Genomic DNA, 26,028 nt, shown 5'->3' with positions numbered 1-26,028 from the left:
CCACAGTTCTCAGTTCCTCTTCGTGCTTGGAAAATCTCCAACCCCAATGGCCGCCACCATACTGCCTGTCCTTGCCTGAGGGTGACTCCTCTGGGTACCCTCTGCCTCCACGGGGGGCCACGGAGTCTGGGGTGCTGCGGAAGAACTGGGGCACCTGGGGACTTCAGGGAGCCTGTTTTCGGGAAGGAGGCCCCAGCCCGCACTGTCTCTGAGTTGAGTTTCGGCCCACTCTTCAGGCCGGTGCGAGTCCCAGGCCCTTGTGTGGTGTAGGACTGAGCTGGGACGGACGGCCCGGCCGGGCCGAGGCCCCAGCACAGGCTGGTCAGGGTACAGCAGGGAGCCGCTCCAAGGGGAGACAGCAGAGGACGGCCCTAATGCTCGTGCCTAATAACGGTTGATGGTGCGTATCGGCCAGCTCTCTGTCCCCAGCACGAGGCTGCCCCGTTATCGCCATCATAAATGGAAACTGAGGCTCAGCGGGGACACCCGTGTTCGAGACCACACAGCTAGAAAGTGTCTGCACTGCGGCTGGCGACCTCCAGACACCCCGTCCCGTTCTCCCCGCACCCGACTGCCGCCTCGCTTCGGCTGGGACCTCAGCCTCGCGCTGGGAGGACGGACGTCTCCCAGCGCCGCAACAAGGGTGGCAGTGGGGCTGGCCTGCAGCTCGAGGCCTTGGGCAGCAGAGTTGTCAGACGGTCGCCTCTGGCTGGGCCGAGCGTGCCTGCAGCCCTCCGCCCCGCCCAGAGGGGAGGCTCTGACTGCCCCGTGTCCGTCCTCCTGCCCAAGTCCCAGGGGAGGCAAAAGCCCCATCCCGGGCCCTGCTCAGCCACAGCTGCCGTCTGACGGTCGGCCACCTAACCTCTCTGAGCCTCTGAGTCCTCTTCTGGGAAACTGTCATTTCCCAAACACCGAGCCGGGCACAAGCTGTCTCTGCAGCCAGGACGCTGCCCTGCCCACGGCTCTGTGGGGGAGGCGGAAAAGTTACAGAATCCTGAGAGCTCTGAGAGGGAAACTGAGGCTGCGGGGTACCGAGAAAGGAGCGAGAAATACTTCCCGGGTTGGGAGGGGTCCCACCAGCCATGGGTCCTAAAAGACTAGAAAGAGATCCTCCCCACCCCCCAAAAAAACCAGGGGGGACGGGCTGTCCATTCTGAGTCACATCCCTGTGTTTTCAGCATTTCCCACGGCCTGAGCGCCCTTCCTTCCCCTGGGCCCGGCAAACTCCTATGCACCTGTCAAGGCCCGTGGACATGCCGCAGCATGGCCGGGCCTGGCTGGCCTGGCAGCTGCACATCTCCTCTTTCCCACCCTGGGTCTGAGCAGACCCGGGGACGAGTCCGCCTTGGCCACAACGCCCTTGCCAGCCCCACCCAGCCAGGCATCTGCTCCCGAGCTCCAGCCCCCGCTGTCCCCAGCTCCGAAAAGCACCGTTTCCCTTTTCTGGGTGACCACACGCCATGCACAGGGAATTTCCATCGCAGCCTGCGGAGCCTCTGATTCACTCAGACCCCCCATACGGTTAACTCCTTCTGGGCCTGTGCCTTCTGCTGCCCCCCTCCCCGGGCTGCCCCCACCCTGCCTGGGGCCTCCGAGGAGCCCCAGACCGGCCTTGGGCTCCACAGCCTGCACGTGGAAGCCAGCCTCTCGCTCGCGGCCCACTCAGGGTCCTCTTACGCCCGACCCAGGCGCAGGGAACCCTGCCCCCAGGGCTCGGGGCCCACACTCGCGGTAGCGAGCTGAGCTCGAGTTCCTCAGTAACACAAGCCCGGGTCTGGTCCGCAAGGGCTTCTTGCTCTGGGCGCCGTTTCTCATCTGTAAGATGGAGACGATTCCCGTCCCAGCGCCTGGTTCTGAAAACCCAGTGTCTGGGCCCGTGGAGGGAGCTCAGTCACGACTAAGGGCCTCTCTCCCCCCACCCCCGTCACAGGGGCCCTACTCCACACCCGAGCCCTTTTCTCAGTCCGGCTTTCCCCTGCCAAGACCTGGTGGCCCAGACAGGGTGCTGGAGAAGGGCGGGAAGGCAGAGGAGGCCGGGTTGCGACCTCAGGGGGGCCCCCCCTCCGCCAGCCGCCCAGCCCCCACGTTTCTCAGTGTTCTCAGTATTTCCAAGGAGGCGGCGGAGAGGTCTGGCGGGAGTGAGAGGCTGAGGGCCGCAGGGATCCTGAGCCCCGGAGCAGGAGCCGGAGCCACCCTCCCTCCCTCCCTCCCGGGCACACAGACTTCACAGGCGCCGTCTGGTCTAATTCTTGCAGCCCCTCACGGTGCATCCTAGCAAATCCTAGCGTGGCCCCACCTCACAGATAAGGACGCTGAGGCCCCAGGCAGTGACGAGCCCTCCGCTACACAGCGAACAAAGGAGGGGGACAGGACTCAAATCGAGGTCTGCCTCTGGCAGGCCCAGTAAGCACGTGTGGAGGCCAATAAGGGGAACACGCACTGACTGAACCCCGACTGTATACTAGGGAAAGGCTGACGATCTTGTCCAGGCCTTTGAACGCAGGGAGGCAGGTCCTGTTGACCTCTCCGTAGAGATGAGTCGCCTGGGCTCTGGCCCGGGGAAGGAACTTGCCCAGAGGCCACACATCCCGTCTCGGGGGAAGGAGCCGGGGGCGCCAGGAGAGGAGAGGATGGTGTTAAGGGTTTCACAGACGAGGGGGCCGAAGGGAAGCAGCTCCTGTCCTCAGCGAGCCAGCAGCGTGGGGGTGCTGCCCGTGGTGAGCAGGAGGAAGTCGCTGTGGGTGGCGGTGGGTTTGAGGTGCCGGAGGCTGAGTGATGTGGCCAGGAGGTGAGCTCCTTGTCTGGAGGCCTGGTCAGCAGGAGACAGGGGTGCGGTGGGGTGGCCGTGATTCAGGGCCCAGCGGAGGTCGGCCTGCTCTGGAGATCCGTGCCTGCTGTGGTTGGGACTGGGGACAGCGGACGGGAGGCAGCACAGATGGGAGGAGAGACTCGGGGGGCCAGGGAGAGATGGAGGTAAACAGGGACAAGGGTCTCTGGAGGGCAGCCTGGAGGAGGTGAGCCCTGGAGAGACAGAGGCCTTAGGCTGCAGAAGGGGGTGGCCTGTGAGCAAAGGCTGTGGGAGATTGAGAAAGCGGTTCTGGGAATGTTGAGAAGTGTCTTTTGGCTGGAGGTGGGGCTGGGGAGGTCCATGGGGGTGGGGGAGGGTAGAAAGAGCCGGCTGCACGCTGAGTGTCGGGGGCTGCAGGGGTCTGCACTTCGGCCCGTGGACAAGTGAGAGCTAAGGAAGGTTTTTAGGGAGGGAGACACCCGCGGGAGACACTCGAGATGGGGACATCGGCAGCACAGCCCCCAGGGCGGTTCAGAACCACAGCCTCCCCCCCTCCACTGGCCAGCTGCGTGTCCCTGGGCACGCCCCTCACCCCCGGGCCTCACTTCCCTCATCTGTGAAATGGCCCCGATAATGAAACGTCTGTCTCTCCGGATCTCATGAGGGGGGACCGAGTCACTGCCCGAGGACTGATCAGATGCCGGGCCCTGTCCCCGGGCCTTGGGCCGCAGGCGCCCTGTGAAACCTGCCTCGGACCCGAGCCAGGCTCTCCGGCGGCCTGGCCGAACCACGCCCTGCCAGGCACCGCCCGCTTCTGAGCCTCAGTTTCCTCACCCACACCACCGGGACGGTGCCGCCACCGCTGCCACCGCCTTTAGATTTGGAGAGGAGGGGATGCACCCTGCGATGGTCTGCCCCGTCTGAGGTCAAAACTAAACTCCACACCACACCCCCTAGGCTCCACCTGGCTCAGCCCCTGCCCTTGCCCTGCACCCTAAGGTCCTGGTCCACGCCCTGCCCGGCCTGTGCTCAGGCTGGGCCCCTGCCCGGAGCCCTCCCCCAGCCACCTGCTCAGGGGGCTCGCTCCTTCCCTGCTTCCAGGGTTTGCTGAGGCACCTCCTCAGTGAGGCCTGCCCTGCTGCCACCCCGCTGCCCGCCCCAGGACCCCCCTACCCCCCTGCTACATGGGAAAGATCTCATCTGCTGTGTGTATCCCCTCCCCCCTCCTCCCTGCTCCAGGACAAGCCCCGCAGGGCAGGGGTCTGTGCCCCTCTGGGCGGCCGGGCCCACCCAGGCCCCGAGGCAGTATCTGTGAGCTGTCCTGACGCACCACACAGCCCGCCCAGCGCTGTGACCTGCACTTGGGAGCCCTGAGGGGCCCAGGCGACCGAGGCTGGGGCCCAAGGAGCCTCTCCTCGTGTCTCAACCCTGAGAGGAAGTTGCAAGACGGCCATTTGTGTACACAGGTTGAGCTCGGCTTGTCATCTTTCCCAGCTCGTGGTCTGAGGCCTGCGTTTTCCCACACGCCCCGGCACGCCCTGTGGGGGCCCGGTGCTGGGGAAGGGGGAGGGGATTGCGCTCCCTCGTTTCAGAGCTCTCCGGGGCTGAGGCCGAGGGGCCTGCAAGTTCTGGGGTTGTGTCCCCTCTGTGGACTTGCTCAGCTTCGAAGACACAGCACCCGCGTTTCCTGTTGCCCGCCCACCTTGCGATTGCAATAGCACCCAGCCTACCCCCAGCAGCCACCCAGCCCAGTGGGGGCAAAGGGCAGCCCAGCCAGCCCTCTGTCACCCCGGGCCTTCTTGTCACTCAGCCCAACAGGGCCTCCCGCTTGGCCAGTGGGGTGTCGGGAAGGCACTGTCATGTGCTGCTGCTGGTGGGAGGACGGGTGGGCACGGCTTTCATCAGGGGTGATGTGACCACCTCTCTATCCATCTCTCTACCCATCATCCATCTCAACATTTAAGAGGCAGCACACCCAGAACTGATACAATATACATGGTAATTATATCTCAATAAAAAACACATCTCCTTTGACGTCAAGGAGAGTCAAAAATCCCTGTGCACCTATGTTACGAAATCTAAAGAAATGATCTCGGTTCCAATGAGTTAAGATAGCTATATGTCATTTTCGGTATTACTTATAATTTAAGAGCTTTCTATTTCGATTTAAGTAATTTCTTTAAAAAATATTTTATTTATTTCTTTTAGGGAGAGGAGAAGGGAAGGCGAAAGAGAGGGAGAGAAACATCAGTGTGTGGTTGCCTCTCACACGCCCCTTGCTAGAGACCCGGCCCACAACCCAGGCATGTGCCCTGACTGGGAGTCAAACCAGGGACCCTTTGTTTTGCAGCCGGAACTCAATCCACTGAGCCACACCAGCCAGGGCTATTTCTATTTAAGTAATTTCTGATACTATGTATTAGCATCTACAGTGAGGGGGGCACTTCCCTGTTTTAAAAAAAATAGCCTTGCCCCTTGACCCAGCATTTCAACTTTTGGAAATTTATTCTAGACATGCACCTGTATATGTATAAATTAACACACTTTATCGATTGTAGTAGGGTCATTTGTACTAGCAAATGACTGGAAACAACCCGAATGTCCATCCTTTAGAGATTGGTTAAGTACATTTTAAAAAATTATTTTTTAAAAAAGATTTTCTTTGTTTACTTTTTAGAGAGAGGTGGGGGGGGAAGAAAGGGAGAGAAACATCAGTGTTCAAGAGACACATTGATCAGTTGCCTCCCACACACCCCCAGCGCGGGACCTGACCCCCAACCCAGGCACGTGCCCTGCCTGAGTATTGCATCGGCAACCTTCCAGCTTGCAGGTCGGCACTCAGTCCACTGAGCCACACCAGCGAGGGCTGGTTAAGTACATGGTTAACAACTGAAATACTATACAGCAATGAAAATGGACCACAGCTATGTGCAACAACACAGTGGAAAGAAGAAGCAGAATCTTCTCCTCACCAAAATATTTACACTCTGATTCTCTTGATAGAAAGATTAAAATCTGTTAAGAAGAAAACTAAGCTATGTGTTAGGGATATTTACATGCATGGTAAAGCTGTAAAGAAAAGCAAGGAAATAATTACTGAGAACGTTAGGATGGTATTCCTTCTAGAGCGGGGGAAGGGTCTGTAAGAGGACATTTGCGGGGGCGGTGCTCGTGGAGTGCTGGGAATGTTTTATTTCTTGACCTGGATGGGGGGTTGGGCAAGTGTTACCTTTGTCATTATTCTTTAAACTGTATGCAAACATTTTAATAGGAACGAGGCCGCTCATTTGAAAAGATTGCAGCCCATTCAAACGCTGGAATACTCTAGTCATTAAAAAGGAGAGGGCAGCTGTGTACGCACGGGCACGGAATGGATTTGGGGGGAGGGGAAGCAAAGTACAACGTGTTTCTGTGCTACGTTTTCGATAAAATCACTGAGAGGACATACCTGCCCCGGAGCTTCTGGCTGTGCGCCCGTCTCCAGAGGAGACACACGGGAGCCAGCAGGCCTCGGGGAAGCCTGTGGATGGGGAACCGCGCAGCTGTTTCCCTTTTTGTGCCTTCTGAGTTTTGTGTCATGGGCATTATCTATTCCAAAAATAAAATTAAATTGAAAACGTCTCGCCTCTCCTTCTCCGGAACCCTGAAGATGTTTGGAGTGAAACTGATTTCTTGTGGACAAGGATGAGAACCACCGCCCAAGGCCTGAGGCGCCGGGCGACCTCCCGCGAGTCTGAGGCCGCAACCCTCTCGGGTCCCCGTTCCCTCCGCTGTAGAGGACGGAGGCCAGGCCACCCCCTTGCCTGTCGCGTCTCCTCCCCAGGCCTTCGTCCTCCTCCTCCTCTGCCGCGCGCACACTGTGCCCTCCTAGCTGCCTCACTTCCCTCCACTGGCACTGTCTCCGATTCTGTTTTTCTTTCCCTTCCTCTCTGATCCTCACTGCCTCTCCCCGCCCCTCCCCCTCCCTGCCCTCTCCATGTGGCCGGCCCAGTGCCGGGCACTCAGAAGATGACTCCCCTCCTTCTAAAAGAGCCGTCAGCTCTGGGGTCGTGGGTGATCACACGCTTCCCGCTCTGCTTGAAATGGCTTCGAATCTGGGTCCCACTGCTCTGAAGACTTTGCACAACAGCAGGTCCCCGGGCGTGTGAGGTCTGGGAAGAGGCCTCTGGTACCCTGAATGGGGAGGGGCAGCGGGAGGGGGGGGGATGGGAGGACTTGTCGGTGTGCACATGGCGCGCAGGCGCGCCTCGCGCAGAAAGCGAGACTCGTTCTGCCCGCTTCCAGAGATCTGGGCCCTGGATCGTTTGGGGGGCTTCTTCCTCAGGCCTGCTGGGCTTGGCCAGACTTGGGACGACGGAATTTCTCCTCCTGGGCCCCTTGAGACTCCGGCCTGAGAAACCCATCGCTGACCTGGTTTGCTGCCTCTGCCTCGGAGAAGAGCACCACACCCCCTGCCTGCAGCCAGCGAAGACTCCACAGTTGCCCCTGGGTGCAACCCAGGCTCCTTGGCTTGACACTCAAGGCCCTTTGCCTTCCCGTCCTGCCTTGCTTCTTGCCATAAAGATGGCGGCTCACTGTTCCCTTGTTCTGTCCCCGCTTCCTTGCCTTTGCTCAGGCTGGTTCCTCAGCCAGGCACGGCCGTTCCCCTGCATGCTCTCCAGCCTGCGGCCCTGAGTAATGCATCATTCTGCAACATACCTAGCACCTGCCTCTCGTGCCCCTCCCCCCGTCCTGGGCACCCAGGGCATGCCTCATTCATGCTCATGCCCAGCGTGTGGAAGACCCTCAATAAAACATTAGTGATTAAATGAGTGAGTTCGTAGATAAATAAACATATAGACAAACCAATCCAAACCAAGGTGATAATGAACAAACGAACGAATGTGTGCATGAAGACATCAGGCTGGGCCTGTTCCCACGGAGCAAACGCACCCTCACACACACCCCGTCAGCTGGGACTCTATCCTTCCTGATAAGGAAGTTCCGAGCAGGGACGGAGCTGGTCCCAGGTCAGCCTGCCTGTCCCCTCGTCTTGGGGAGGGGCCTGGGTCAGGTCCTTAGGATGTCTTTGAGACTGGTGACCTGGGCCCCTTGGAGAGACCCCGTGGATGCAAAATATCAGTGAAGAGGGAAGTGGTTTAATGGTGAACCTAGACCCGTGGGTCCCAGGTCTTTGCTGCCAGTGAAGAAACCCATGGGGGGCTGGGCTCCCACCAGCAGCAAAGAGGTAGGCTCATCTTGGTGGGAAGGGGACATAAAGCAATGGCTTAGACTGCACAGGGGATGACACCGAACGCTCTGGAAGATCTTCCCCAGCAGAGGGGACTCTCCGGAGATCAGTGGATCAAAACATGTCTGCATTCTCCGCTGGGCCCTGCAGACTAGATCAGGCGCTCTCTGGAGGTGGGGAGCTTGGCCAATACTTTTCTGCTTTCCCAGCCCTCAACACAGAGCCTGGAACGCAGTTAGCACTGGCAGGAGGCACAGATGAAGGCAGGAGTGGTTGGGGGAATGAATCAATGAGCAGGGGGGAGAATGGATGGACGGGTGGGCAGGTAAATGAATGGATGATTAGGTAGATGGATGGATGGGTGGACAGATGAATGGGCGAGTGGATGGATGGATGGATGGATGAGTGAATGGATAAAAGGACTAATGGATGAACAGCTGGGTGTGCAGTAGATAAACAGAGGAAATACAGGCTGACGGATTAATGACGGATGAATGGGCTGGTCCATGAACACATACATGGCTAGACGGACCAGTAGATAGATAGATAGATGGGCGGATGGATGGATGGACTAACAGATAAATGAATGAATGAAGGGAGAGTTGGATGAACTGATACATAAACGAATGTACGGCTGACTTGATGGGTGGAGAGGTGGATGGACAAATAGGTAAACAGGTTATTTCAAAAACAGATGAACGAAGGGAGAGCCAAGAAAGGTTAGTACACGAGGAAGACTAGGCTGATGCTCTGGCTTTGGCGAGGGGCAGGGAAACTGAGGAATCTGGGCAGACCTGGAGCCCCGAGGTCTGGAAGGAGCAGTGGTGCCCGGGAAACCGGGAGAGGTGGTGGAGCAAGAGCCCGGGAGCCTCCTTCGGTGGAAAGGAAGCCCATAGAAAGGACTGGGGTGGGGGACCCCAGGCCTAAAAAGGAACAGGCCTGGCAGTCTCAGCTCTCAGCCAGCCAGGCTGACCCTAGAAAGTGGGGGCCCCAAGAGGGTACCCCAATGAGCTCTGACCCCAAGGAAGTGACTGTGGGCCACACAGCAGGGATCTCAGGAGAAGTAAGCACTTGTAGGGTTAGGGGTGAGGGCTTCAGCACAGCCTGGGGCCAGCAAAGGCCTCTCTGTGGTGGATCTAGCCTTCCTCCCCCCCGCTCTTCCTCTCCACTGCAGCCCCCACGACCGCCCCTCACAGTCCCAGCTTCCTCTGGGCAGAGGGCTTGGCCCCCACAGCCCCCCAGGCCAGCCCCTGGAGCACCACCTGCCCTAGCCTACTCTAGAGGGCCAGAGACTTCCTGTAGCGCAAGAGATTTATGCAAACGGGCTGGGGCGGTGATGTCACCCCAAGGGGACTATCTTCCAGTGGCAGGCCCTTCGATAAAATCAGGAACTTGCGCTGGCCCTGCAATGTCAAGGGAGGGGGCTCACGCAGGGCTCCTGTAGCGCAGGGGGCAGGCCCGAGCCCTGCGCCCTCCAGTCCGTCCGGCCCCCGACGGGGCTTCCCATCCCAAGGGGCTCCGCACTGGCCCCCACCGAGGCAGGAGACCTGACCGGCTCGGAGCTCGGCTGGATGTTACAGGCGTGCAAAATGGAAGGGTTTCCCCTCGTCCCCCCTGTGAGTACTGGGACTCCTCCGCCAGCCCAGCCCGTGGCCCTCGGACGCCCGCCCGCCCGCCCGCCTGCCAGCCCGCAGGCTGCCCTCCTGGCTCGCTATCAGTGGGAAGTTGGTGTTTCCTCCCTGGAGCTCCTGGCCTGAGAACCAGCGAGGGGGCCATCGGGTCGTCGGAGCATGCCCTGGCGGGCTGAGGCTGGGCCCGCGGTGGGGCGGTGATCGGTGGGGCCTGAACGGTTATTTATAGACGGGGCTTGGGTGGCAGGCCTGAGCTCCAGGCCAGGGTGCTGGGCCGAGGACGGTGAGGGTGGCAGCAGAGGGGTGCTGGAGGAGGGGATGGGGAGACCGGCGTGGGGGGAGGCCGGCCCCGAGGACGGTGAAGCTGTGAGAGCAGGAGGCAGCGGGCCGCACGGAGGTCTCGGCCTGTGGCCTGAGAGCTCTTGGAGGCCGAAGCTGCTGTAACTCTGTGTCCCCAGCGTCTGGCCTGGGGACTGGCACAGAGGACGTGGTTGTTGACCGAAGGGTCTGGGCCTTGGGCCCGCAGGTCCCCAAGAGGCAGGGGCACGGACCGGGGGTGGAACAGAGACCAGGGCTGCAGTTAGGGCTGGGGTGAGGGCTGGGGATCAGGGAGAAGAGGGTGGGAGCTAGGGCTGGGGACATCTTGGGGCTGAGATTGGGGCTGGGGTAGCATCTGATCGAGTGCGGGGAGGGAATTAGGGCAGGGGCTGAGGCTGGAGGTGAGGAAGGACCGGGGACCCAGGAAGGCTGGGACGACAGGCTGGGGCAGACACCCACTGCCCCTGCTCCGGGTGGCAGTTGCAGCCTTAGGCAGGTATCAGACTTGGGGTCCTCTAAAGGGACCTTTCTGTTTCCTCGCTCTGTCTCCACTCGGCAATGGTGGGGGGCCTTGGCAGGGGGTGCGGGGAAGGGACTTGGCAGGGCCTGCCCACCTGACTCAGCTTTCCCAGCCTGGGGGCAGCTCCCCTCCCCTGCCCGGCCCAGCCGCCCAGCCTGGCTGGGCCTCAGAGCCCCCGGGAGGCACCTCGGGCTGACACCCTGCTGCCGGGCCGCCCTGCCTGAAACCCCAGTGCTGGGCTCCCGGCTTCCTTGCTCTGCTCGACACAGCCCTAGCCAGCTGCTCGAGTCCCCCTCCTCCACCCCGATCTGGCCCTGTCCCACCTTTCCCCCTCCTGGGACCAAAGAGGGGGTGATGGAGGTGGTCCCAGGAAGAGCCAACTCTGCCTCAACAAAGCCACAGGCCTAGGGGCTTGGCCACCCTCTCTCTGACCCTTGCCTCTCAGTCCCTAAGCTCCTGATAGAGAGGGGCCAGAGGCACATCTTGGGCTCCCATACCACACCCTTCAGCCCCTCTCCCCAGCCCAGGGGCTACCCTGAGTACTCCTGGGAGGGTGGGCCCCAAGGCAGCCCCGGCCCCCAGTCAGAGCCCTGAGGCCCAGAGCGAGGGTTGTGCAATTCCTGGGCACACGCTTTGGGGTGGGGAGAGGCCGGGTGACTGCTGGGAAGACTGGGTGTGCATGTCCCTGCGCCTGTGCCAGTGAGTGAGGAGGAGGAGGAGGGGGACAAGGAGGGGAGGGCAACGGGAGGAGGGAGGGGGTGGGGGAGGGGAAGGCAGGATCCCAGTGAGGGAGTCAGAAGGAGGATGCATGAGGGGCAGTGGGGGGTCGAGGCTCTGGCCACCCATGGCTCCCAGAGCCCACCCGGGTGACAGCCGTACACCCCATCGGTGTGCACAGCCCTTGGTCGGCGAGGTGGTCCTGGGCGGGCCTGGGGCCTGGAGCCTGGGTGCGGGCTGGGAGAGAGGGGGGGGCTGGGGTGGGGGCCGTGGGGACTTGGGCAGGAAGACAAGTGTGTGCTGTGAGGACAAGTGTGCAAGTGGAATGGGAGTGACTGTGCAGGGATACAGGTACACAGGTGAGTTCGATGTGCTTGAAGGCAAGTGTGTGGCTACGTGTGTGAATCTGAGTGACTCTGTGTGGACCTATGGTGTGTGTGTGTGTGTATGTGTATATGTGTGAGTGTGAGGGCGAGTGTGAGGAGAACTGTGGGCGTGAGCTGCCTTGTGGGAGTGTGGGCGTGAGTGTGTCACGGGGAGTGCATGCGTCTGGGGCTGTAGGGGCATCAGCGTGAACGTGAGAGGGCGAGTCTGTGAGGCTGGCGCTCGGGCACGCAGGTGTGAGTGAGTGTGCAGCGCATGTGAAGAGGGCAGGGGTGGGGGTGCAGGCAGGCCATGCTCTCCCCTCAGCCCCGGTCTTCTTCGGACCTCTGACCTCCAGGGTGCCTGTCACCCCGTTTCTGCACGAGCCAAAGCTCTTGCTCTCCTGGATTCCTGCTCCCACTCCCTGTGGCCTCTCCCAGGCCCAAGCAGAGAGAGGCCCAGTACAGCGGTTCCATCTGGGAAGGTGGTGTGGACCCAATACACAGGGGTGGGGGGGTTGCAAACCTGGCTGGGGTTCCCCCTGCCACAGTCTAAGTCCTGACACCCTCCTCTCTTAGCAGCCATCGGAAGACCTGGTTCCCTACGACACAGATCTGTACCAGCGCCAGACGCACGAGTATTACCCCTATCTCAGCAGTGATGGAGAAAGCCACAGTGGTGAGTGCGGGGCCTGCCCCGCCCACTGCCCCAGCCTGGCCGGGGTACCTGGGTGGCTCCTGGGGTCTGGAGGGAGGAAAAAGAAGAAACAGCTCCCAGGGCTTCTTTGGAATGCGGGGAGAGCGGGCTCAAGCTAGTTCCCAGGGGGTGTGAACTCCCTGCCCTAAACCCCGCACTCCCCCCACCCCACCCCAGCTCCCATTCATCGAGCATCTCCGGTGTGCCAGGGCGTGGGGCCAGCTTCTTCCACGTTCATCCTCCTGTCCAGTCTTTGTGGCCTTTTTACCGATGGGGAAACAGGCTTTAGGCACTAAGTGATTCGGACAAGGTCGCACAGCTGGTGTGTGTGTGTGTGGGGGGAGCAGGGGGGGTCCAGGTCTGTCTGCTCCAGGCCCAGCACTTTCCCTCTCCAGTGTCTCCTTCCTCCTCTCTGTTCTTGTCACCCCCTCACCCCGAAGTGTGGGCGTGGGCCCACTCCCTGCTGGGTGGAGCTAGCAGTTCCTTAACCTCTATGGAAACTCGGGGCCAGGCAACTCTGTGGCATGAGGCTTGGCCTGTGCCTGCGGGACATTTAATGGTGCCCCCACCAGGCCTGACAACCAAGAATGTCCACACGTTTCTGAATGTTCCCCGGGGGAGTGGGCAGGGTAACCCCGATTTGACAATTGCTGGGCTAAAAGAGCATCTCTGAGGGTCCCTTATGCAGCAGGGGGCCGAAGCCCCTGTTTGCTGGGGGGTCAAGAATGGGGCCTGGGCTAGGGGCCCTTCTGTCTGGGTGTAACTGCTCACCCCAAGGCCCAGCCCAGCTCCTGGAGCAGCTTCTGGGGAGAGTGAGGCATTACGTGCTGGGAACTTGCGTCCTGGCAATTGACAGGGACACCGTTGAACCAAAGGTGGTGTAGTCTAGTTAATGGGTCTTCACTGGGGCTCTGAGACCTGGGCAGCCCAGACCCAGGGGAATCTGCAGCCCCAGAGGGAGAGGCACACTGGGTGCCACAGCTGAGCAAGGTGTCACACTTGAAGGCCGCACCTGGGGGCCAGTTCCACCTGTAGCTCCATTTCCCAGGCACTCCTATGGCAGCCGCAACCCGCCAGCCACCCCCAGGGGGGCCACCTGTGATGCGAGTCCTTACTTAGGGCTCTCCTGTCTGTTTGCCAAACCCTGTGACCAGCTCCAGCTGGAACTCACACCTGGTAGCGTGCTTCAAGACCGTACCTGGAAGCCACATCTTGGGAGGAAGTGGTGGGTGTACCTCGAGGCCACATCAGGGAACACACAGGCCTCTTTCAGAAAGAACCTCAGGGCTGAAAGGCTTTAAAATATCCTCTTTTTCAGCCTTTTAAACTTAGCATTTTACAAGAAGTGCATCTTCTCTGTGGGAAAGAAAGCCAGACAGTTCAGAGAGAGGCTCCCTCTGCAGGAGTCGGAGCGCAGCGCCCACACCTAGCAGTCCGGACCTGCGCGGTCCCTCCGGGCCTGGGGACCGGCGCCCCCTGGTGGCTCCAGGCAGCAGGACTGCTCGGGCCCAGGCGAGCTCAGGGCCGCCTGGGATTGCTTCCAGCATTAGGGATCGGGTCGCCTGCGGCCTGACCCCCTCTCAGTTTCACTGGGTTTGGGTGCATTTCTTTTGGGTCCACTGAAGCCTGAGGTTTCCCTCCTGTAATATGGGGGAGCTGTTCGTATATTTAGAAAAAAGCTGGGCCTGGGGCTAGCTGATGGAGGGAGTACCTTAGAGAAAGCCTGTGTTCTCCATCCCTTACATCTGGGTGGGGCTGTAGGAATGGCTCCTGTTGAGACGCCTGAGTGCCCGGTTTGGGTCGCGAGGCCTCAGTATCTTCAGAGACTCCTCCAGTGTCTGAGCCCCTACTTCTCCAGACATCTGATCTGGCCCTTCCTAATAATACCTGTTGGAAGGTGACGTCTGAAGGCTCAAGAGTAGAGACACCTGCATCCTTCCCCCAGTCCTTGCACGTTCCTGGGCCTGTCTTTCAGGCGGTGAGGCTGAGTGCAAAGGCGCAGGGGCGGGACCTTGTGTCTCTCGCGGTTCCATCCATCACTCACCAGTGTGTAACCTTGGAGACGGATGGACTTGCTCTCTCTACGCCCGGCTCCTCACCTGTAAAACTGACAGCGTGAAAATACTGCGTAGAGTTGGGACATTTAAATGAGGAGGTGCCAGAAGTGGATGAGCTCATGTTCTAGGTCGCAGGCCCAGCAAACGTTCGGGACACGGTGTGGTAGCTTTGCTGCATCCCCCAGGCAGGGGAGACGCTCAGAGGGCTCCAGGGCAGGTCAGCCAGCCACCCACCCGTCCATCCAACACTTAGGATCCAACCCGCCGGTCCACACACCCACTAAACAGCCTCTGTTACCTGCCAGGCACCGGACACTGTTCTAGGCTCCGGAGGCTCCATGGTGAGCAAGTTAGGCCGCTGCTTGCCCAGTGAGAGCGAGCGAGCGCGAGCAAGCGCATGGGCAGACACGTAACCACAAGGCCTAAGACAAGCAGAGGGGTGCAATGCGCGGTGTCTTTGTGGGGTCTGCTTCAGTGCGGGTGCTCAGCAAGGGCCTCTGAGGGCGGCAGTTGGGTGGACGTCAGAGTGAAGAGAAGGGACGTGCCTGCAAAGGCAGGTGGGGGCAGGGTGTCTTAGGCAGAGGCCCCGCGTGGCTGTGAGCCGGGTGGGGGCGGAGACAAAATGAAGGGGGGCGGGGGGGGGGGGGCTGCAGGGGGCAGACCACATGCCTGAATGGCAGGACGGGAGTGTGGGTTTTACCCCGCAAACAGTGGGAGCCATTGGAGTTTGAGCGGGAAAATGAGGAGATCTGAATAATCTGTGTGTGTGTGGGGGGGTGTTTGGTAAAAATTTAAATAAATTTTAAATCTTTAATTTTTAATGATTAAAGTAACACATACTTACTGCAAAACTTTTTAAAATACAACAGTATATGAAGTAAAATATTTCCCTCACCTCAGCCTCCCTCCTCACTGACGGCACCTCAGTCTTTGATTCTACGCACATAATCCTGTGTGTGTGTGTGTGTGTGAATATTTGCACACACACGTGGGTAGTTTGTTCGCTCAAAAATGGAGTTGTGGTGTCACGCCGCTCTGCTATTTGCTATTTCTTACCTAAACTTTAGGCATTTCTTCATGACATACATAGCATGTCAGAGATAGATTAAAAATAATGTTTCCAGTCCACCACAGTGCTGTGTACATGCATGCGTGCACATTTGGAATAAATTCTTAGAGCAGCGATTTTCAACTTTCTTCCTCTCATGGCACACACAACTAATTACTAAAATTCTGTGGCACACCAAAAAATCTGTTTTGTTGTTCTGCCAGTCTGACCAAAAAAATAGGAAATATTTTGATTCATGCACACCAGACAACTATTATTGTATTGGTTGTTGTCATTTTTTATTTGATCGTCTAAGGGAAAAGCTGTCAGTGCCCCTGACTAAACAGTTAGGTATTGCAGGTTTTAAAAATTCTTGTGGCGCACCAGTGGCCACCCCACCCTGCCCTGGCACACCTTAAATTTTTTTTTAAGATTTTATTTATTTATTTTTAGCCCTGGCTGGCGTAGCTCAGTGGATTGAGCGCGGGCTGGGAACCAAAGTGTCCCAGGTTCGATTCCCAGCCAGGGTACATTCCTGGGTTGCAGGCCATAACCCCCAGCAACCGCACATTGATGTTTCTCTCTCTCTCTCTCTCTCTCTCTCTCTCCCTCCCTTCCCTCCCTTAAAATAAATAAATAAAATCTTTAAAAAAAAGATTTTATTTATTTATTTTAGAGAGGGGAAGGGAGGGAGAAAGAGAGGGAGAGAAACATCAATGTGTGGTTGCCTCTTGAGCACCCCCTACTGAGGACCTGGCTGGCAACCCAAGCATGTGCCCGGACTGGGAATTGAACCTGCAATCTTTTGGTTTGCCGGCTGGCTCTCAATCCACTGAACCATACCGGGCAAAACCAAACCTTTTAAATTTGGGACAGTATCTATTATTCACTTGTTCTATGAAAGATGAGAATTTGGCTTTCTAGCTATTCATAACACACACATACTTCTCCACACATATATAAAGATAATCATGTAATGGCATTTATTTTTTTCTAGTTTTCTGAATTAGCATATAATACTGTATAAATTTAAGGGGTACAGCATAATGACCACACACACACACAGTGAAATGATTACCACAGGTTTCACTAATAACTATCACCTTGTATAGTTACAAAAACTTTTTCTTTGTGACGAGAACTTTTAGGATCTGTCACTCTCTTAGCAACATTTAAACCTGCCAAACAGCAGTGTTAACCATGGCCACCATGCTGTCCCTTCCGTCCCCAGGACTGACTTATTTTATGACTGGACATTCAGGCCTTGGACCATCTCCAGCCGATTCCCTCCCCCCACTCCCCCACCCCCTGCCTCCGGTAACCCCAAATCTGGTCTCCGTGTCTATGAAGTTTGTTTGTCTGTCTGATGCCACATGCAAGTGAGATCATACAGTAATTGTCTTTCTCTGTACAATGACTTCTGTTAAATTAGTGTCCGAATTTTCCTCTTAGGGAATTGGCTATCAGGGCCATGTGACCGTGACAGCTGAGCCACGTGTCGCACTTTACCTGTAGGCTCTGGTCCCCGAGTTTCTGGGGGGCAGTGAAGCCAGGGTCCAAGAGCCCTCGCTCTGGAACCAGTCTGTGGGGGGGCCGCACCCCACTTCCCACTGCTACCGGGGTGACCAGGGCAGGATATCGCCCCTCTCAGGGCCTCTGCCTTCTCCCACACTGCACAGGGTCGCTGTGAGGACGGGTCACTGCGTGCAGAGCACTTAGAGCAGTGGGTGTTCCACAGTGAGCGTTTGCCATCCTTATCAGCACGGTCTTCTGAGAAAGGGTGGGGGTGAGCTCTTGCGGTTGTTTGTTTTACTCCGTGTCTTTAATCTGCGCTCTCCCTCTATTGATAGCAGCTTGGCTGCGCCTGGAAATCTGGGCTAAAAGTCATTTTTCCCTTAGACATCTGAAAGCACTTCTCTGCTGTCTCCCGGTTACCAGGGGTTTTCGTATGGAGTCTGATGCCTTTCTCCACCTGTTGTTTCACGTCCCCTACTGTTTGGTTGTGTTCCGTGTGGACGGACGTGGCGGTAGCAGAGACAGGAAGGAGTGGATAGATTCAGGGTGGGCTTCCAAGGCAGGGATTGCAGACGGTGCACACTTGTGACAAAATACATATAACAGAAAGTTCACCCCCCCCCCCCAGCTGTTTTTAAGCTCGCCATTCAGTGGCTGGACGCACACTGGCACTGGTGCACACCCACCCTGGCGTGCGAGCGTTACCATCACCCGCATCCAGCGCTCTCACCTTGTAAGACTGAGACTCTGTCCCCGTCGCACCTGGCCCCCCCACGCCCCCTCCCCGCAGCCCTGGCAGCCGCCATTCTACTTTCTGTTGCCCCACGCGAGGCACTGCACGGGAGCGGGGTCACGCAGCCTGTGTCCGGTGGGTCTGGCTCACTGCAGTCGGCGTAATGTCCTCGAGGCTCGTCCGCGTGGCAGCAGGAGTCGGAACTTCTTTCCTGTGGTGAGGCCCGGTGACACTCCGCCGCACGCAGAGACCACCTTCTGTGTCTCCGCCCGCCCGCGGGCACCGGTCGCTGTCAGCCGCTGGGAGTAATGCCGCCGCGCGCACGGGTGTGCAGACGTCTCTTCCAGCCCCGCTTCCCGGTGTTCCGGGGCGTGTTTCTGCATCCCAGGGCAGCTGCATTTTTAAGTTTTTGAGGAACCACCACACTGTTTTCCACGGTGGCTGCGGCATTTTGTATTCCGGCCACCAGTGCACAAGGGTTCCCGTTCCTCCACATCCTCACCAACCTTGTCATTTTCTGGTTTGGGATAATAGCAGTCTTACGGGGTTTGATAGGATCTGCTTTCCGAGATGGGATTGGTGAAGGAAACAGTTCCAAAGTACGACTCCTTCTCTCCACCCCTCCGTCCTTCTACACTCTCTCTCAAATGCCACCGACTACCGACTGGCTTATTCACACACCGACCTCATCACCCACTGACTCGCCTTCCCCGTTGTCCTTCCCTCCAGCCACCACGGCCTCCAACCCCCCCCCCCCACCGCCCCCGGCCCACTCAGCCATCCAATAAGTACATGCAAGCCTCTTTTATATCCCAGGCACCTTGCTAGGTCCTGCGGAATGAATAAAACTCAAGTCCCACCAGATTTGTCTTTGCAGCGGGGGAAGTCGCTAACGCCCTGCTAACTGGATCCGAGGTGGACAGTAGCAATTCCACGAGACCTGCAGCTTTCCACTCCGGGTCTCAGTTTCCGTCTCTGAACTGTTTGCAGGAGGCTGGCCTTCAGGAGTCCTGGTCCAATGGCCTGTGACACCCTGAGCTCCCTTCTCAGTGCTTGCTTTCTTAATTTCTCTTTTTCCTTCGCTGCCTTGTTCTCACTTCTGCTCCCCTGGGGGAGCCCTGGCTTCAGGATGGGATTTCTGGTCCGAGGAGATAAAGGGCAACTGAATGACACTTAAGGCTGGAACTGTGTGTGGGGGGGATTGTTTTGAATATCATTTTATTTTTGCTCTGGTGACATATAGGTATCAGTGGCACCACAAAACTGATTAAGAATAGGATGTGTGGACAGGACCTTTGTCCCCGGTTGGGAGCTGGTTCAGAGGGACGAGATGAGCGGTTTAGATGAGTGGGTTATCGCTGGCTGATGCAGGGATGTGTGGATGGAGAGACAGAGAGATAATGGAAGGATGGATGACGGATGATGGATAAGGGGTGGGCGATGGCAGACAGGCAGATGGGTGAGAGCAGCCAGTGAAGTCTGTCGCTGAGGGTCTTCCTCGAAGCTGTCACCAGCAGCCTTGCCGCTCAGGGGCTGTGGCAGAGCGCAAGGGCTCCGTCCCAGAGCTGTACGTACACGGGCGGGTTGGGACCCCGACTCTCCCAGTGACTGCTGTGGGCGAGGGACTTGATCCCTTTGAGTCCGAGCTTCCTCATGTGCACAAGGAAATTAACACCATGGTGGCCACCCGGTGGGCCCCAAACCTGTGGGCTTCTCCAGCTCCCCAGGTGACTGGGATGAAAGTCTACAGTGATCCTGTTTGGGAAATGCTGGCCTCAGGCTGGGACCCCCAGAGTGCACCCATGGGTCTCAGGTGGAGCTGGAATGGAGGTAGGGAACAGGAGGGAAAGGGCAGTCAGGGCCCCTCCCCCCGACCTGGTCAGAGCCAGAGTGAGGATTCAGTGGGATAAGGCGGATGAAGCACTCAGCACAGCACCTGGTATGCTAAAAACGCACTAAACTGAAAGTTAACCTGTACTGATCATTTAATTGAATATTGACCGATGCTCACCATGTACTGAGTGCCTGACAGGCTACAGAGAGGGTGGCCCAGAGCTCCCTCCCTCGAGATGCGCAAGGGATGGGTGTTCTCCCCAGGAGCAGAGAACCAGGCTGAGGGGGCATGCGCTGCAGGGCGGCCTGGAGGGGGGGGCCGCCAACGGGACTCCGGGATAAGGGATGTGCTCACCAACAGTCCTCCGGGACTGAGGTCCAAAGAGCCCAGCAGTGCTCACTTTTGCACCAGGAGGGACTCCTTCCACCCGCCGGGCTCTTCCAGAGGCCCCTAGCTGGGCCATCTCTGCCTGCCTGGTGGCCTGGGTTACATAATCGCCTGAGCACCCAAATCAAGGGTGAAGGCGAGGTTTCCGTTGGGCCTTTTGAAACCTTAATTACAGCTCACGAGTCTCCGTTGCAGCGTTCAGGGGACCCAGGGTGCAGTGGGGTGGGGGCAGGGCTGCAGAACTTCAGTGAGCAAAGGAACACCCTCAGGGACCCTGTTAAATCCCAGCTTCCCAGCGTCCTGATCAGCATTTCGGACTCAGTGGGTCCCCCTCCGGCCCCAAACCTGCAGGCTTCTCCAGCTCCCCACGTGACTCTGAGGAAGGCCTCCTGTGACCCCCTTTGGGAAATGCTGGCCTCAGGCTGGGACCACCCGAGCGAGAGCCCGTGGTTCAGGTAGAGCAGGAACAGAGGCAGGGAACAGGAGGGAAAGGGCAGTCAGGGCCCCCCAACCCCAAAGTGGACGTGAGGGTGGGGCTGGGTGGGCAGGATCGACGGGGCGTTCAGTCTGTACAGATCTGGGTGCTTCAGCCCGGCAGAAATGGGGAGGGCCAGGAGTGGGGCGACAGGGTGGATTTACAGCCAAAGGGGACCTCGGGTGGGCTCCCCAAACCCCAGAGCCCCCAAGGGCCTGTCTGTGGAGGAAAGAGCAGGTCCCCGCAGCGAGCAGGGGTTGCTGGGTCTTGCAGACTCACGACGAGGCCAACACACAGAGTACGAGCGGCTGTGTTTCCCCGTCAGGTGTGGATAATCGGGTGGAGGAGGGTCAGAGGGAGATCTTAAGAGAATAGGGTTCGTTCGCCCATGCATTCAGGACATGTTCGTTGTGGGAAGACGGAGCTGAACAAACACAGCCACGGCCACCGAGGTTCAGGGCTGGGGCCCCGACGCCGGCCTCCGGGGCAGAGCAGCAGCTGGGGCCCCTGAAACTCTTCCTCTGGGCCACTGACCGAGGAGACGGGGCAGGAGGAAGAAGAGGAAGCAACTATGTATTAGAGCATCTGCCCTTGACTCAAGGGCTCCTGCAGGCTCGTTAGAGTAAAATAGTAACCATGGCAATAATAACAACAACAACAACAATACGTGTTTGTGGAGTCTCCGTCTGAGCGAGGCTCTGGTCTAAGCGCTTGGCAGGCTCCTTTAATCCTCGCAACAAGCCTGGGAGATGGGTGTCCTAGTGGCCCCAACGTATAGAGGAGGGAATAAGGACCTGCCCAGGTCACGCCGCGGAAAATGACGGAGGCAGAATCGGACCCCAGCCCTGCCTGACCCCCACAGGGTGCGTCCCTCTGTCCTCTGCGCCCTGCAGCCGCACAGAGGCGGGAGTCTGGACTGCGGGGTCAGGTGGTCTCACAGGCGGAGGGGACGTCGGTCACACCCAGCTGGGTCTCTGAGTTTTGGAAGGAGAGGCTCAGGGTCACATGGCCAGGCCACCCCAGTGGCCAAAAAACCCGCATGTCATCTCTTAAGGATGTGTGAGTGGGTGCATGCTTGTGCCCCTACAAGAGAGAAAAATAAGGAGGGAGACAGACAGACAGACAGACAGACACGCACCCATCACACACACAGGCGCACGGGGGCTGGTGGTCCCCGCAGGGCCTTGCGCTTGTCCCCGAGACGCAGCCCTGGCCGAACAGCTCGTGCACTCTGCCTCCGGGTCACGGGAGAACACCCCTCTGGTCACTCTGTCACCACACCTTCTTCTGCACCCGGAACTGCACCCAGGAAGTGCTCGGACACGTGGCAGTTTTTGTTCCTGGAAAAGGTGCCCAGAGGAACCACCCCGAAGGCCTGCCCGAGCCCCAGGGCAGGGCTCCCCGCGGCGCATGGCCGTTCCCCAAATGCGAATGCACCCACCGCAGACGCTGAAAGCACCCGTGGGGGAGTTTCCAGGAAAGCCTCAGGCCCCGGGAGCCTCCCTGGAACTCAGACACAGCTGCCCAAGGACATGCCTTGGAAAGGGCAGTGCGGGGCGCCTGGGCTGGTTCTGGTGTGCGAAGAATGTCAGCCCTGTGACTCTGCAGTCACACACCTTGGCCATGTGACAAGGCCGTGCACGAGTGGCCGGGCAGCCAGGCAGCTCAGGAACCACTGGGAGGTCCTCACTGGGGGGTGAGCGAGGCCGGGAACCAGGTTCCTCCGGGTCCTACTCTGGGGCTCGGGCTTTCCCCAGTGGGAACTCACCAGTAATGATTATCCCCATTTTACAAGTGAGTCCACTGAGGCCAGAGGCCCACGCCTGGGCCTGCGGCCACACAGGGATGAAACGGCTGAGCCAGGATTCAGACTCAGGCTCAGAAGCCTGCGTCCTTGGCCGCAGGGGGGCCAGACCAGCAATGCTGCTGGGTGCGCAGGCTCTGCTTCAGCCCCGGCGCCTGGCGAGGCCTCCGGCCGCCGCACACTGTGTGTGCAGCCTCTCCAGGGCTCGGGTCCTCGTGCGTCAAACGGGGATGGGCAGCTAGCTGACAGGCCGGGTGGTTGGACGGCCGACGTCCACTTGTAGCCCAGGCTGGCCTGCGGTGGCTGCCCCATCCGGCCTGGCATTCTTAAGTCTTTAAATTACTCTGCCCTTTCCCTGCCGGGCCCTCTGCCGGGCTCACCCTGTACCGCCTGGCTGTGCCCCGCAGACCATTACTGGGACTTCCACCCGCACCACATGCACAGCGAGTTCGAGAGCTTCGCCGAGAACCACTTCACGGAGCTGCAGAGCGTGCAGCCCCCGCAGCTGCAGCAGCTCTACCGCCACATGGAGCTGGAGCAGATGCACGTGCTGGACACCCCCATGGCGCCCACCCACGCCGGCCTCGGCCACCAGGTGCGTGTGGCCGGCCCGGCCCACGGGAGCCCCCTGCCTGCGGTGAGGCCCGGGCTTCACAGGAAGCTGACACAGGCGCTTACTCAACCCGGCTTCCTGCCCCACAGCGCCAACGGCGGCTGGAGCCCCAACGGCTCCTCCTGACCCTCCGACTGACCTCCTGACCCCGCATCCTTATCTCCTCTCGCCCCGTGATGGACGGAGCCCAGATAAACCCACCCCCTCCCCTCCTGATCCACTGACCCCAACCGCCTTGTCCTGGGCCCTGCTGACCCTCCCTGGCCGCTGTGCCCATTCACTGGCCCGATGGACCTGCCATCCCAGTCACTGAGCACGGACCTCTGCTGGCCGCTCCCTGCCCCCACTGACCCCCCTTACTGACTCTTCTCGCCTACACCAGCCCTAATCCCCCTCTGTGACTTCCATGGATCTCTACCTCCCCTCACCCACCTCCACTGCCCCTTCATGCTCTCGCCGCCCCTTCACTCTGGGTTGGTGCTAGTACCAGCTCACTGGCCCCTCTTCACCCCATTTCTCTCGCTGGGCCGTTGCTAGTCCACACGCTCCCTTTGTGTGTGTGAGAAAAAGGGGCCCCGAGCAGGGGACCCAGCATGGGGGACTTCAGCAGCCCCTCGTCCCCGGGACCTGAGTGCCCCCTGTGTGTGGTCACCCTGCCGGTAACCGGACTGACCTCTGACTTCCCCAGCCTCTTCCAAGTCTTTCTGGGCCCTGCTGACCTCCCCACCCTCAGCACCCCCCTTCTCTTGCTCCGCGACCCATGCCTTGCAGCCTGGAGCTGCCAACGTCCCTCACTGACCCCAACTCTCTTTCCAGGTCCCCTACCTTCCCCGCATGTGCCTCCCGTACCCCTCCCTGTCTCCGGCCCAGCCCAGCACGGACGAGGAGGAGGGCGAGCGGCAGAGCCCCCCGCTGGAGGTGTCTGACGGGGAGGCCGAGAGCCTGGAGCCGGGGCCGGGCCTCCTGCATGGGGAAACAGGTAGGGGTCCGGGTCCAGCCCCGTGCCGGGCGAGCGGCTGCCCCGTGCCCACCCCAGCCAAGGCCAGCTCACGCAGCAGCCACGCCGCAGAGCTGCGTGTGCGTGCACCCACGCGAGTGTGAACACCTGTCAGTGCGTGTGTTCGTGCATGTTTTGTGGGAGCATCTATGACTGTCCATACCTGTCTGTCTGGGAGTGTGTGTGCACGGGAGTGGGGAGCGTGCCCAGGCCCCTCGGTGGCTGAGTGTGGGCGGGTGTGTGCACGTCTGCACCCCTCTGTGCTGTGTGTGAGTGGGTGTGTGCCGGGCATAGGGTTGGGGACTTGGGTTCCCTGTGGACGTCCCCCAGTGCCGCCCTTCCCCAACCACCACCCCCAGGGCCCCCATTTGGGGTGGCGGGTGGCGGGGGCCCTGCCGCGCGCTGACCGCCTCCGCCCACAGGCAGCAAGAAGAAGATCCGCCTGTACCAGTTCCTGCTCGACCTGCTCCGCAGCGGCGACATGAAGGACAGCATCTGGTGGGTGGACAAGGACAAGGGCACCTTCCAGTTCTCGTCCAAGCACAAGGAGGCGCTGGCACACCGCTGGGGCATCCAGAAGGGCAACCGGAAGAAGATGACCTACCAGAAGATGGCCCGCGCGCTGCGCAACTACGGCAAGACGGGCGAGGTCAAGAAGGTCAAGAAGAAGCTCACCTACCAGTTCAGCGGGGAGGTGCTGGGCCGCGGGAGCCTGGCCGAGCGGCGCCACCCGCCCCACTGAGCCCCGTGAGCCAGCGACCTGACCTGCCGGCCTGCCGGGCCTCCCTGCCGGCCATAGCATTAACCCCTCACCTGGCCCGGACACGGGGAGGAAAGCTCCCAGGGGCCAGGGCAGGACTGTGGCGGGCCGGGCCTCACCTCTCCACCCACGCCCTCCTCCTCCTCCGAGTCCCCGCCCCTCGTCCCTGCGCCACCTCCCACTGGGACTCCAACCGCACCTCCAACAGGCGCCAGGGTGCTCGACTAGCCTGAAAGGGGTCCGCCTTGCTTTAGTACGGCCAGGTGCTTCCTTGGGAGTTCGAAGCCCCCCACCGGTGTAAAGGGACCAATGCTTCTGAGCACCTCTCCCTCCTTACAACCTCTTTCTTTAGCTTCCTCAAGGAGTCCTCATTAAAGTTATTCTGGTGACTGCTCTTGCAGCAGAGTCTCTTTGAGAACAGTTCGTGCACCGTGTCCGCCCCCCCACCCCCACCCCTGGCCACGTGGACTGCCACGTCAGTGGGAGGTGGGAGGCCCCACGGGTCTGCCGTGGGGTACATTTCCACGTGGTCAGGGCAGGAGCGAAGCCCCAGAGGCGCCCGCGGGCCCCACAGTGTGCTCGCAGAGTCCATGGGAGCGGGGCCCTCGACACAGGCGAACCCCCTGGGAGGAGCCCGGTGTCTTCTCCGGCTGCCAGGCCACAGCAGGGAAGGAGTGGAAAAGATGAGCCGGGAGCCCCTAAGCTCCCAGCTCCCGACTACCCAGTAGCAAGGAGTGGAGGCCGACAGCCCGGGAGCGAGGAAACTCCCCAAGCAGCCGCAGACCTCAGAGCACCCAGATTCTGGGGCCTTCCGTGTTGGCAGACAGCCCGCACCCCCTCACCCTGAGGCCCCGGGGGGCGTGGCACCCCCTATGCGCGTCCCCAAGCCCTGAGAGAGGGTCAGTGGTGCACAGTCCTCTTTTAAACAAGGGTCGGGGGCACGCCGTGAGGCCGGAGAGTGGCTCACACGGCAGAAGAGAGTGCATGTGTGTGTCCGAGGGGATGGTAAGTTCCCGCCCCGCGGACAAAGTCTGCATGGAGAATCACATCCTCCTGACCGCGGGGGACCCGGGCCGCCCCTGACATTCAGTCTCGCTTTGAGGGTGGGGCCTGTCATTTGCTTCTTTCTTTACAGCAACCGATGCCCCTGATGGGCGGAAGGGGGTGAGAGAGGGGGGCAGAGGTCACAGAGGAACAGCAAGGTTGGGGCGTGAGGGGATCCAGAACATTCTGATGGTAGTTTTTGTATGAATCCTCGGGACTCGGGGGAGAGCCAGCTCCGCTTGTGCCTTCCACTTTGGGGGTGTTTACAGATCCCCCCCGTGCCCTCCCCCGCTGGCTCACCTTCCCCTGGCGGGACTCAGCCCTCAGCATGGCTCCTCCCTGCGGCAGGACAGCAGCCCAGGGCCCTGGGAGCTGCGGTCCAGGGGCCACACAACGAGGCCGAGCGTTCACTCGGCGTTTTCCCACATGCCTGGCCGCTCCAGAGCTTCCACTGCACTTCATTCACGGAGCAACCAACCCTACGCGGTGGTGCCGATA

At 59.7% G+C, this 26,028-nt stretch overlaps 1 protein-coding gene across 2 annotated transcripts; it reads left to right on the top strand.

The window, feature by feature from the left end:
* The first annotated feature begins 9,359 nt into the window (after positions 1-9,359).
* On the top strand, positions 9,360-24,886 carry SPI1 (Spi-1 proto-oncogene). 2 transcript variants are annotated; one of them, XM_028516081.2, is made up of 5 exons: positions 9,360-9,634; positions 12,146-12,245; positions 22,524-22,711; positions 23,546-23,708; positions 24,149-24,886. In XM_028516081.2, exons 1-5 carry the CDS (start codon positions 9,590-9,592, stop codon positions 24,466-24,468), a joined length of 816 nt encoding a protein of 271 aa, XP_028371882.1. In that variant the 5' UTR covers positions 9,360-9,589; the 3' UTR covers positions 24,469-24,886. The 2 variants fall into 2 exon arrangements, with proteins under 2 accessions (XP_028371882.1, XP_028371883.1); XM_028516082.2 differs by having other exon boundaries at positions 9,362-9,634; positions 12,149-12,245.
* Positions 24,887-26,028: the final 1,142 nt, after the last annotated feature.

Source organism: Phyllostomus discolor, chromosome 6, assembly GCF_004126475.2.
Source record: "Phyllostomus discolor isolate MPI-MPIP mPhyDis1 chromosome 6, mPhyDis1.pri.v3, whole genome shotgun sequence".
Lineage (NCBI taxonomy): Eukaryota > Metazoa > Chordata > Mammalia > Chiroptera > Phyllostomidae > Phyllostomus > Phyllostomus discolor.
This window is presented reverse-complemented; position numbering and strand designations above follow the sequence as displayed.